The following is a 13,844-nucleotide window of genomic DNA, read 5'->3' on the forward strand; positions in this document are numbered from 1 at the left end:
ACCCCCTTGTCCAAGTCACTGATGAAGATGTTGAACAGTGCGGGCCCGAGCCCTGGGGGACCCCCCTGCCCACATCCCTCCAGGTCGAATAGGACCCTTCCACCACCACTCTTTGGGTGCGGGCCTCCAGCCAACTAGTGACCCATCTGACTGTGTAGGTATGGACACCACAGTCTCCATCCACTGCTACACCTGTGTCCTAAGGATTTGGTTACCTGGTCGTAGAAGGCCACCAAGTTAGTTTGACAGGACCTGCCTCTGATGAACCCGTGTTGGTTGCCCCTAAGCATAATCTTCCCTGCTGGCCCCTTGCGGATATGCGTCAGGATAATTCTCTGTCTTAAAAAGCTTCCCCAGGACCAAGGTAAGACTAACTGGCTTATAGTTTCCTGGGTCCTCCTTCCTCCCTTTTTTAATCAGCTGCTAAATATTTTGAAAGGCCCTTATGGTATCTTATACCAAAATCTGTGAGCATGAGACCAATTGGAATAGTAGACTGAAACAGAACTGCAGAAATGCTTCAGATTGGGTGCAGAGCTGGGCAGAGAAGGCTCCTGTAGATTTGTAACACGTTCCCCTGATATTTCAGTTGTTGCTGCCTCTTTGTACTGTTGTGTGCACCTTACATCTTAGGAGTTTCAGTAACTGGGGTTTTTTTCCCCCCTCGTGGTCACAGGTTAGGATTTGGGAGACTGGAATAGGTTCCAACATAGCTCTGCAACTAGTATGTATGTAGATGAAAACTGTAACCAACTTCTTCCCAAGACAGCATAGTCAATATGAATACACAGTGTTTTTATTTGATTATACCTGTTACCAGTGGTTTAAGTTCTCTAGTGTAGGCCAGGCCTAACTGTGCTGAGACTGCAAAGTTTTACCCTGATTTACACTGACAAATGGTTGGTATTAATTTTTGAAGGAAAATCTGAAGGCTGTGTAAGTTGCATAAAATCACTACGCACAATCTGGCATGAGCAGCTCTATGGTAACTTCTCCTCCAGCCTTTGCCTGGCTATTCACAGATGGGAAATTCTGTAGGGCATCTAGCATTCATAAAGACTTTTCTCCTGGATTAGGGCAATGACACCAAATTCAGTCACAGTAACTTTCAGCCCTATAATCACAATACTTTACCACCTTATCCCAAACATTAAGTATTCCCTCTTCAGAACGCTTCCAGGAAATGTTGTTTCTTTGTTAGTAAGCATATACGTGAAAAAAAGTTCCAGGGAAGTACAGTGTAGGCCACTTGGTGGCTATGCCAACTAAGACATTGCAATTTTGTTATATATTTCTTCCAACAATTTTAGAAAAATAAAGGACCTTTACTGATCAAGCTGCTCATTTTGAATGCCCACATTTATCACATTTTACTAAAAGTGTGCCAGGATTCTTGTGATTTCTCCTGTTTTCTTGTCTTTTAGAAACTTCCTGCCAATTTAATATTTTATAGCAGGAACTCATTTTCCAGTTCTCATTAACCTACAGTAATGTAATCTGTGGGTGTGTCTAATTTTTCTATAACTTTTTCCCAGTTTTTAGCAAAGCAACTCAGACTTATCCATTACACTATTTGTAGTCTGAAATAATGTCCATTCATTTTCTAATAGATAGTACCACCTTCGTACTTATAAATCTGGCATCATTAGATAAATTTCAAGCCATCTTTCACCAGATTATACCAACAAAAGCAGAAAAGTTGCATCTACAAATGAAAAACAAAGAGCAAATGCTGTCTTTAGCAGCTCATATACATGTGGAGGGAGACTGCTCCCTCCACATGTTACGGTGCATTGGAGCAGACTCCAGCGTCATGTGTATCAGTATCACATGTACTAGCATCATTTGATGAGCTTTAGTTCAAAGCACCCCGTCGCCATTTTTCAGCACAGGGACACTGATACACATGATACACAGGTCTTGGAGCTGTGCTAATTAAAGCACTCCTCTCCTCCCACCTCCCAGAGCACACCTATAAACACCCTAGTATTTTATGCTGTATTTCAATTTATGAATGGCTAATGCCACTCTTTCAAGCAACATACTGAATGTCTAGGCTGCTTGTTGCAGGGACTGTTACATATTTGGTACATTTTACCCATATATAGGGAAAATGTGCATAGTGCTGTATAGATACAGTAATCCATAGATCAATCCATTTAAGTCAGTGATTCTCAACAAGGGTGCCATGGCACCCTGGGATGTCTTGAGATCTTTTCAGGGATGCTGTGGAGTACGCACTGTTAGGTGTGATTTGATTCACAAGATAAACCCGTAGTTTTCATATATCCATGGTGTTAAACTTTTTGATCTGTTGTGGTTGTTCTGGGTTCTATGCAACAGAAGAATTTGCTCTTGTTATTTTTCTGTAGTCAAAAAAGAGTGAAAATTAAGAGCTGATATTTTCTGAGGAATGGGTCAAATCTATGAAGCCTAGAAAGGTTAAGAAACACTGATTTAAGTGAACTATGGGTCTCTTGAAATTTCTTAGTAGATTTACAGACCTGTGAAATTTTAAAGTATATTCTTACATTTGATTTAATTTTATTCTGCCCGGTTAGTCATTTTGTTTTGATAAACTAAGCCTATCATTGTATAGAAGCTTTTGCTTAAAAGGAAGGAAGAATTACTCATGGCTTAATCTCTGCTTCCCTTAAAATTGCAGTCTCCCTCTTACAAATAATTATTCTCTTTTCTCTGTCAAATAAACTATCCCAGGCTATGTGACTTTTTTGAAACTCTGGAAGGAATTTCATAGTCTAAAGACATCACTACTGGGTAAGAAAATTCTTTTCTAGTGCAGGACACTCATCATGATGAAGCAGATGACTTTATGAATAGTACTGAGAGTTACTGGACCCCATTACCTTAGCTTGAAATGTTGGTCTCTCTTATCTACGTTTTATCAACAGTTTTACCCATCACTATCACATCTATATCCCTGCATTGATAATTAGGTAGAAACAATTGTATTATGGATAAGTTTCTGAAGGATAAACCTTAACTTCTTATCATGAAGAAAATCTAAAATCAGGGAACATATGAGGAATTATTTAGGGATACTGCTGTGTCTAAAATAGCCTTTTTGACAGGTGTTGAAGAGAAATGAGATAAGGTTAATCCACACAGCATGTCTACTTACTAAAGACGACTCTCTCTGACAGGTTGTTCTGTGGCACCCAAAATGGGGAACACTCTGCCCTTCTTTATATTAATTTCAAGCTAACAGTCTATAGCCTCTAACCCATACGTGATCTCTAATAAATATCTCCTCTTTTTTTTCTCACTGTAGGAGTGATAGTCAAAAAGTAGAACTTGTGGGCAGTACAGTATCCAACACCCTTGAGAAGGACTCCTCAGAAAGAAGCAGTGATATTGGTAAGTTCTGGTGCTTTTATAATTTAACAGTTATGTTATGTTTTTTATATTTCTTCTGACAAAATGGTGGTAGAAATATTTGTGGTCTCACGGTTTTGCTGTGCTCCAGAAAGAACAGAATAATGGGTTCATAATGAATTTTAAACAAAAAGTTAAACACATTTTTTGCTTAGTCTTTTAAAGAAAGTAGAAAAGAGAATTATCAAACTATTGGATATTTTGAATGGGAAGTAGGCTGTGCTGTTAGAAGCCTGAAGCAGTTAGCTAGGCCAAATAATCAGTCTGCTGTGTTTTCTAAGGTGTATGTTTAGTACATTTGATATTTTTAATGTTTTAAAGGCTTGTATTTGCAAATGTAAGGGAAGAGAGACTGATTAAATTTTAAAAAAAAACATTATTGCAAGCATCTGTTTAATTTTTAAAGTTAGCAAAGAACTGTACTGCATTTAAAGTAACAATTGGTGTCCCTGAAACACTTACAGTTTAATCGTGGAATCACCTTGACAGGAGTAAAAGAAAATTACTTTTCTTTTCATTTCCATTCCTGAGTTTGAAATCCTTAAGAGATGTGCGCTGAGGTTGTGGTTGTTGTAAGTGGCCTTCAGAAAGTGAGGTGTTATAGTTTATCACATTTCTGTAAGCAAACCCAGGGCCAGTGTCACTTGTAAGTGGAAGTATTCCAATGACATCTGTTTCTGTCGCTCAGTTCAGTAACAACTGTGAAGCAGCAATCATGTTTTTGTAAGAGGCAGAAACGTTGTCCTGAATGTAAGCATTTCTACATTTCATTGGTAGCATGCATTTTTTTTTTTAAGTTGTGGTTTCTTCCTAGAACCACTCATATTAACACATTATGGTGAAATGTTGTACTTCCAAGAACCAATCTGCCATTTCTTCAGACTTAAAAGTGAAACTTTAAAATACATATGTAAAATGTGAATTTAATATATAAAAAAGAAGCATAAAATTATTTTGGTTAACTTTATGGAAGTGAACTTTATTATTGGTCTCAATAATCAAGTGTGCTTTTGGAATTTCTTGCTGTCAGTCTGCTTTATTTTAGCTAAGAATATACAGTATTTTCTGCAGATTTCTGGAGGGCAAGCAGCAATATTAGAAATTACAGCTATATTGTACAAACTGGTTTATGGCTGTACATTATTATATTTTCTGAATAATTTGTTATTAACGCCAACAGAATATGGAAATGGAATCATTTTGGGATTTAATGTATTTATTCCTTTGTATAAATGTACTTCACAGCCACTAGGCCTGTGTGTACTGGCAACAGTTTATGGTTTCATACATAATATAATAGTATGTTGCTCTGTAAATTTTTATATCTAGCACTGAATGCACTTAGTGCTATTTGATAAGAGCTTGCTAGTAATTTTGATTCAGAACAATATTTGTTCTTTTCCAGATTTGATTTTTTTTGTTGTTGTTGCAAAAATGGAAACAAACTGGTAAAGTCAACAAAAAGCCCCTGCCCCCCAAGTAAACCATTTTTGCACTGTATTGCACAAGATTTTAAATGCTGAACTTAAAGTATCTTTAGTGATGAAAACAAACTAAGTCCAAGGATAGAATAGCATGTACACTTAGACAAGTATAACATGATAGGGTCAAACCAGCATGACATCTACAAGGGCAGATGATGCCTTTCTAGCCAGTTAGAGGTGTTTTTTGTTATTGCTGTTTTGTTTTATTTTAAGATTATAATATGGGAGCAAGAATTGACCTGGTGATAATATTTATCTTGGATTTCTAAGTGGTTTTGATGACCCCTTGTTGAAAAGGTTGTTAAGGAAATACACAGCTAAGAAGGAGAAGACAAAATTATATGGTGACTTAAAATGGTATTGGCTAGAACTACATAATAGTGAATGGCTGTCCTGAATGATGGAAAGGGATTAGGAGCCCAGAGTGTGCCATAGCCTGCTGCTGTTATATTCATTTTTTGAGAAGGGGGCAATCAGTCCATTAATTTTTTCAGGTAACAAGAAATTATTAGCAAAAAGTGGATTGAGATGAATTTTAAAGCACTTACAGGTTAAATTGGAACATGTGTAAGGTTATGACCTGGGATCCTGGTTTTGTCTGATAAATAAATCCCCAATTTTTGAATTAAAATAAGTAACCCAAAATCCAGAGTATTCCATGATTAAAATGAAATGCCATATAGCGGTGTTTCATTTTAATTAGCGACTTTTTTTTTAATTAAAGAAAACCATGATCCGTGGTTATGACTGTTGCAAAATAGCCTTAACTTTGGTTGCAGACAGAAGTGACAATTTTTGCCTCATCTGGCCACAGAATGCAGTCTATAGCTGTGACCAAACACAAGTCATAGCTACAAACAGCTTCAGATATGGCCAATTGGGGGAAAATCTGAACCCTTATTGTATGAGGGGTCAGATGAAGGTATCTCAAAACAGAGCATCTTCTGTAACTTCTGTCTGCCCTGCCTGCCAGCCTTGAGCTGTTTTCAGAATGGGAGGGGTAAAAGGAGTGGAGGGAGTTCAGTCTGGGGGGTTTTCAGCCCCTGCCAGAGAGTAGGGCTATTGTATTGGTGTCCCCCCATGGTGGAGGGTCTCCAATTCACCCACCCCAGCTTCCAGCACTGTCTGGGGAGTCCCTAGAACAAGTTCCCTCTGCTCCCATCCCCCCTCCCATTCTGAAACAGGGACGGGCTGGGAGAGAGGAGGTACAATTATAAAGGGAAACCAGCTGCAGGCTCCCAGCCAGCAGCTAGATTCCCCTTTCCCCTGGAACTAACAGTGAACTTCTGTTTGTTCCAGGGGTTCATTGCAACACTGCGCTTCCTGCAAAGCGTTCTCACTTACAGTGGGGAGCTGCACATCTGTCTGCGTCCTTTATTATCTATACTGATGTACTTTAAGGGGAGGACAGACCACAGCCCCACCATTCCCCTTATCTCCAATGGAAAGGGTTGAATTTAGGCACCATTCTCTTCCCAGCGGCATGACTAGGGGTCTGCTTAACTTAAGGAGGTGGCTGACCAATTTTGTGGGAAGATCATGGGGCTGGCCACTATTTTCACAGGCTGATTGTGATGCCCCTCCCACCAGTGACCCTGCTCCTCACTGCTGATTAGCTACATAATCTGTCTGTCATGTGGCCCTGCCCTCACACCAGCTGGTGGAGAGTGGTGGGGCTGCACAACAGGCAACCTCTCAGCCAATCAGCAGTGAGGGTAGGGGAGGTAACCATCTTGGGCTCCCCTTCATATGGCCAACCTCTTCTTCCCTCCCCAGGGGGCTGCACCGCTAGACTGCACCTTGAGAACTGCTGGCTCCCTCTGGGGAGCAAGCATTTTATTTTGCATAAGTTGGGGGGAGGGGTTTCATGGATTTTGCTGTTATTGCCTGATTTCATGGGCAGTGCTGCATTTCATGATTTCCAGGAAGTCATGATTTCAATGGCTCCCTAAATATGACCTATGGTAGGTTACCATGTTGTGGGTAATAATGTAAACAGAACCAGCAGCTGTTTAATAAAGCAACCTCTGAAGGGCAGAAAATCCAAATGATCTTTGTCACAACTCAACCCCCCCATCCTGTTTCAACATAACCCTCACTAGTGGGTTATACTCCACTCATACGATAGCTTAATCTAAACCACTCTCGGGCAATGAGAGCTCCTTGCAGCAGCAGCCAACTGTAAATCATCTGGGCTCTGTCTCATGTTACTGTTCAGTGCTAGAGGTAAGGCTACAGCACTGGCCTCTGATCATCCTTAAACCTACTTAATTTGCATCAGGGCTGCCTTGTCTTTCAGTAAGAGTCTCTTGTTCTGCATTAAAGTATGATCCTTCCTGATTAAGTGTAAGCACACAAAGGAACAAGAGTGTCAGAAGAGTGTCAAAAAAGACAAGTGCTAGAGCTTGGGGTAATCATTTTTTACTTGCGGGGTTTTTTTTAAATTTCTAAAAGTTCCACATCAAAGTGAAACCCAAGACCTTTAGATCTTTTAAAAAGATGAAGGAAGGGGTTAGGTGGGAGAAGAGACCACCTATGTTGTGGTCAGGACATTCATTTGTGATCAGGAAGATGCATGTTCAGTTCCTGCACTGAACCTTGGCCTCCTATATCCCAGATGAGTGCCCTCATACTATCCTGTCTAGGGAGGAATGGTGTTTCTGTCTGTTTTCCTTGTTTTGATGCTGGATTTGTGAAACCTTTCCCAACTTTTGTTGAAACTGGTACACGTCCTTAAAAAGTTTGGGTTTAAACACAACAGCATTTTATGATCAAAAAACCCTCAAAAAATTCTACAAATATGCCTGAGTTTGTATTGCTTGAGGTTGGTCAAGTTATTATTATATAAAATACTGAATTCAGTTAATGTTGTACAATATAATAGTTTTTAATTGGATGCCAAAGACTGAATGGCCTTTGGCTTTATTAGCATATAACTTTTGAGACCTGTTGACATGATGTTGAACACACATACAGACTGCAGAGTTATAATCATTGTAACTTGTTGGGATTGCATTTCAGCTTGGTGTAATTTATTAGTGAAAACAGGACCATAGAGCATGCAAATTTGAATTGCTTATCACCAATTATAATGAAATTTGAGATACTGTTTGATGGAGTATAAGTATAATTTTATGCCTGTCTTTTTAATTTAATTATCATTACACGTGGAGGATTTACGTTCACAGTTATTACCACCCTTTTGTTTGCCCTCACTTCCTCCTACAGATAGCCATAATAAAATGCGGTGAAGAAATCTGCCCTTCAAATTATGTGATTTTACTTAGATTTACAGAACAACATAAAAAAACAGTTCCCCTTTCCTCCTCACTTCTTGTTTTGTTTTCTTTTTTTCCCATTTGTAGTGATGCCTTTCTTTTCCTTTCCACTCATATTTCATCAAGCTTTTCCTATTTACATCTCTTTACCATGGGTAACTCTTCTTCACTTGATGAGGGTAAGGCTTTTTTTCATCTCTATTCTGTCCTGATATTAGTTGACAATGAATGACAGACATGAACATTATGTGGAACTCCTATTGTGTAGTTAGCTACGATAGATATTTTTAATAGTAAGTGGATACTGTATTTAGTTGACTGAAAATGTTTCATTGTAATGAAAATTGTTGCACTATTATGTTGAAACAAAAAAAAATAATTGCAGTATGCTTAGACAACTCCATATGGAGTTTCATAGGTTTATCTGATATATACCTTTTATGTGCCCACTGTCAATAATGTATATTTTCTTATGAAGTCTTTATACACAAATGGTGTTATCATAAAATCTGGAGTTGTAATAGCAGGAAAACCATTTAAAAACATCTCCAGAATGTTCTTTAGGTGGAAAGAAGATATATACAGTGTAGGATTTTCAAAAGTACCTGTTGACTTTTAATATACTTATGCTTCTAAGTCACCTAAGGACTTACTATATGATATTGAAAGTCAAGCAGCTCTGAACTAAATAATTTAAATAAGTTTGCCAGAAAATTAATATAATAATATGTAAAATAGATTCACACAGTTCACCCAGTAAAGTAGTCTTTCTATGCTTACTAGAGGTGCACCAGTATATCAGTCCATACCGTATCAGCACTCACAAAAGGAAAATTGACATTAGCAGCAATCACCTTTTTGTGTGGCTGATAATGTTGCCGATAAATGCCACGTATGTGCCAGGAGCGCAGCCTGGCAGCTTGAAGAGCAGCATCAGGCTGGTGAATCTATAGGGGGAAGGAGCAGGAGAGTGGGAAGGGGATGGGAGGGGGAGGTAGAGGTCCCCATGGTGAGGGAGGGAGTGGGGATAGGGCAGGGGCAGGGCCTGCATAGCCAGGGAGAGCCGTGGTTCATTCAAGGGATGTGGGGACAGGGTGGCTCTTACTGCCACATGTCCTACAGAGGCATGGGGAGCATGATCTGTGTGTGGGGTAAAGGCAGGTTGCCTGCTGTGCACTCAGGGCCAGAGGCTACGCCAGCCTCTTCCTGGTGGGAGGGTCTGGGCTGGGGCTGTGCTCAGGGTGGGCGAGGGGGGCTACAGCAAATGGGGGGGGTGGCAGTACCCCTCCTGTAGCTCCCCATCCCAGCACCAGTGCCACTCACCCCACCACAGCCTGGCCAGAGCATAGCCTGGGCCCAGACCCCCACTGGGAAGAGGATGGCACAGCTTCTAGCCCTGAGCGTGCGGTGGGCAGCCTGCTTTCACCCCATGCATAGATGCAAGGAGCACATGCACCCCCTGCTTCTTCAGGGGGAATGCACAGCAGCAGGAGCCACCCTGCCCCCCTCCACCTCTCAGACGAGCAGCAGCTCTGTCCCACACCCAGCCCCAGCTGTGCAGTGCTGGCCCCAGCCTCCCTCCCTCATCGTGGGTGCCTCAATCTAGACCCCACATACCCCTTCCCTCCTCCCCCTATCACTTCCTCCCCAACAGACTTACTAGCCAGAAGCTGCTCTCCAAGCTGCTGGGCTGCATATCAGTAATTGGATTGGTATTAGTTGATATGGCTGGTTAATAATTGGTATTGGCCCAAAATTTTTTTATTGGTACACCCCTAATGCTTACCAGCAGAGAAGGAGCTGCACAGACATGTCATGTATGGGAGTGAAGGGGACACATCTGTTCCACTATTTATACTGGCTTGTGGTACCCTTTATTTTTTTGTGAAAAGATACTCAACTATATCCCTAAAATTCCCAAAAGATATCTAAGTACACTGATACTTGCTTGAAGCGTAGAACTGGCCTGCAGTTTGAGAGAGATTTTATAAGTTAATGGATGGGAGCACACTTTTTAAAAGCAATTCTTCCTGAGTTGAGGAATAAGTAAATCAGTGATCATTGGAATCTCCTCTGAGGAGCCCGAATTAGTATATAATGGAGAGCACGATGCTAGCTTTTTTTCCAGATGCTAAGTTATATTGGAAGATGGAAAAAACGTACTCTTAAAACTCTTTACTTTGCATTTCCTCATAAGCAATAGCTGTAGCTGCCACAGTGCTGCTGTAACTCATATGTAGGATGGGAGATCATTAGTGTGCTTCTGAACAATGGATTAGGGGGTTATGAGAATTATTTCTCCAATAAGATTTGGCCTACACAATAGAAAAACTCGGAGAACACTGCACAAAATTACTATGAAATGGGTGGTTCTATGTTTAAATCCTGAATGAGCCATTGCCTTGTTTTGTCATTTCAGGCAATACCCAGGCCAACTTGTTTCCTCAGTTGTAAAACGTGGAAAACATAGGAAGGACCCCACTGAATAGAACAGGGGTGGACAACCTGTGGCCTGCATGCCACAAGTGGCATGGCCAGCTTCTGTGTGGCACGTGGCAGATTGGGGAGGAGGGAGACAGCACAGCAGCAAATATGGCAGGCATCAAAAAGCAGAGCAGCAGATGGGACAAGGAATAGAAAGCAGAGCACAGATCTTGCAGGGAGGGGTATGAGAGCAGTCCTTGGAGAAGGTACAAGGCTAATTTGTGGCATGCCTACCAAAAAAGTTGGCTGCCACTGGAACAGAAGATCCCAAGGGCAAGATGAGAATAATAGCGAAGAGAAGTCCACCTGCATCCACTAACACACCATCATACCTATTTATTTTAATACAGCAATGCAAAGCGGCCAGAACTGACAGAATTACACAGGTGTAGAAAGCTATAATATGTTACTTTAACTAACCAGAATTGCCCTTGTAAGTGTCCTTGAATTGAAGAAATTGTGATTAGGGATATAATTATGGTCTAGAAAGTAAATTAATTCTCTTGCTGTACAAGGATAGGAAAATACATCAAAACAGACACTTAAAACCGTTCTCCATGTGTGCCAAATTTTTTGCACGTGCGCCCAGGACCACAGCACATTGAGCCAGGGCTGTGCAGCCCCAGCTGGCTGAAGGCTGGGGGGAAGAAGGGGGGGTTCAGCATGCCAGCCCAGGTCTGCTCCCCTGCTCAGTGTGCTGCAGAGAGGCTAGCTAGAGCACAAGGATGCTACAGTGCAGGTCTAGATGGCAGGCAACCTCTTCACTGTAGCACTGTCTTGCCCCAGCCAGCCCCGGCCACCGTCCAGATGTAAATAACTCTAGACTAGTACACTGTTGGAGTAAATAACTCTAGGATAATACTTGTGTTTGGGCAATACTGTCCTATGGCAGATTTAATTAGTTTACTCTGGCTTAATAGCACTGCGTGTGTAGTTAATTAGTCAACTCCGCAGTAAGTGTCTCACACCCCTGGAGTGCTCAAGAAATGGGCTGAGGTAATTGTAAGAGCTTTTGGCTACTGTCGTTGCAGACTCACAGAAGTCAGGTGAGGTCTCAGAAGACTGGAAAAGAGCAAATATTATGCTTCGAGAATTAGTAGCCTAACTTTGATACCCAGAAAAGTACTGGAGTACATAATCAAAGGATCTCTTTCTAAGTACCTACACAATAATAAGGTGAGAAGCAGGGATTCTGGTTTTCTCTGATTTTAAAAAAAATCCCCAATTTTTGGATTAAAAAAGGTAACCCCAAATCCACATTTTTTCCATGATTAAAATGAAACACTGCTATATATATACACACACACACACACACTCCCCCCCTATCTATTTAGTCGTATTTCATTTTAACTGTAGAAAAATGTGGATTTTTGATTACTTTTTTTTAATCCAAAAATTAGGGATTTTTTTATCAGAAAAAACAAGGATCCCTGGTGATAAGGTACAAGTAGTATGGATTTGTCAAGAGCTAGTCATGCATGACCAATTTAATTTCTGTGTATAATAAGGTGATAAGTTTTGTGGATGGGGGGAAAGCAAAGGATATAACATACTTGGCTTTACCAAGAGTTATGACCCCGTTTTCCATGATAGTCACATAAATTTGCTAGGGAAATAGAATTTAAATAAAACTATCATGGGGTGGGCGCATAAGTGGTTGTATAAGCATGTGCAGAGAGTAGTCACAGACAGCTCAATCCCTAACTGAGAGAAGTGGAAGTGGAAGCCCCCATGGGTCTGTCCTGGGTACAGTGATGTTCAACAGCTTCATTAATGACTTGCAGGATGGACTCAGTAAATTTGAAGAGGATGCCAGGCTGGGTTGGATAGGAGAATTAGCATTTAGAAATTTGGGAAACGGTCTGAAATAGATTGGATGAAATGTAATAAGGAAAATATAAAAGTCTAGTGCTTAAACTGGAATAATCAAACGTACAGGTACAAATTGGTAAACAAATAACTAGGCTGCAGAAAAGGACCTGAGCATGATAGACAACCACAAGCTGAATACAAATTAGTAGTATAATAAGTTTTGAAGGAAAAGCTAATCACATATGGAGATGCATTACAGGAATGCCATATCTAAGTCATAGAAAGTTATTCAGCATTGGTGAAGCCTCACCTATAATGCGGTGTCCAGTTTGGGGTACCACACTACAAGAAAGATGTGGACAATTTTAAAGAAGCCAAAGGAGAACAAGAAAAATGAATGGAGGTTTAGACAGCATAACATGAGGAAAGGCTGATATCATTGGGATTGGTTAGCCTGGAAAAGGGATAATTAACATTCTAAAGGGCCATCCAAAAGAGAATGGTGACCAGCTATTCTGTCTATACCTGTGCAAGCTGAGATGAATAGTGCAACAAAAGTAATTCAGATTGCCTGTTAGGAAGAATTTTGTCATGGTTAAACACTGAATAGATTACATAGACATGGTGCAGGAGTCTCTATCACTGGAAATTTTTTATTGCAAATTAAACAGACATTTGTTTGGGATGGCTTACTCTTGACAAAGAGATGATCCTTACTTAAATAGAGAGTTGGCCTTAATGACCTCCAGAGATTCCTTATGATTATGGAGCGAAACATGCTAAATCAGCATCTATGGCATTATTCTTTTTTAATTAATTGAATAGAACTTTTATCTAATTTATTCTGAAACTAGCATAGCTTTTTTAAAATGAAAAACAGCTTGTTAACATGTTCAAAATACTGATTGTGGTATGTTTTTTCTTCAAAGCACCAAATGGCTTAGTCCAGGGGCCAAAAGAAAAAATGAAAAACCCTACAAAATCAAAAACTTACTTTTTGCTAAATCAGTAATTGAAAAATAGTTTAGTGGTCTGTCTGTATGTTTGTGGAAAAAAACATCACTCCCAGGGTGGTATCCCAAACGGTTGTACATGTGTTTTCTTCTCCCTCATCTGTTTTTTATTTTAAAGCTGATAACATCCTTTTTACTTATAGTTTCATAGTTTCTAGGGTCAGAAGGGACCTGAACAGATCATCTAGTCTGACCCCCTGCCATGGCAGGAAAGAGTACTGGGGTCAGATGACCCCAGCAAGGTGTTCATCTAACCTCCTCTTAGTGTCATCAGCAAATTTGAACAGGGTGCTTTTTACCCCCTCATCCAAATCACTGATGAAGCTGTTGAACAGCACAGGCCTGAGGACTGAGCCCTGTGGAACCCCACTGCCCAC

The 13,844-nt window shown here is 40.5% G+C and overlaps 1 protein-coding gene across 5 annotated transcripts in view; it reads left to right on the plus strand.

Annotated features, from left to right (window-relative positions):
• Nucleotides 1-13,844, plus strand: part of SH3KBP1 (SH3 domain containing kinase binding protein 1) — a 359,726-nt gene that overhangs the window by 329,026 nt on the left and 16,856 nt on the right. For all 5 annotated transcript variants that reach the window (XM_019529214.1, XM_019529212.1, XM_019529213.1 and 2 more), the window contains one exon: nt 3,293-3,378. In XM_019529214.1, the coding sequence (XP_019384759.1) occupies nt 3,293-3,378 (86 nt within the window). The remainder of the gene's footprint in view (nt 1-3,292; nt 3,379-13,844) is intronic.

Source organism: Crocodylus porosus, unplaced genomic scaffold, assembly GCF_001723895.1.
Source record: "Crocodylus porosus isolate Cpor-Errol unplaced genomic scaffold, CroPor_comp1, whole genome shotgun sequence".
NCBI lineage: Eukaryota > Metazoa > Chordata > Crocodylia > Crocodylidae > Crocodylus > Crocodylus porosus.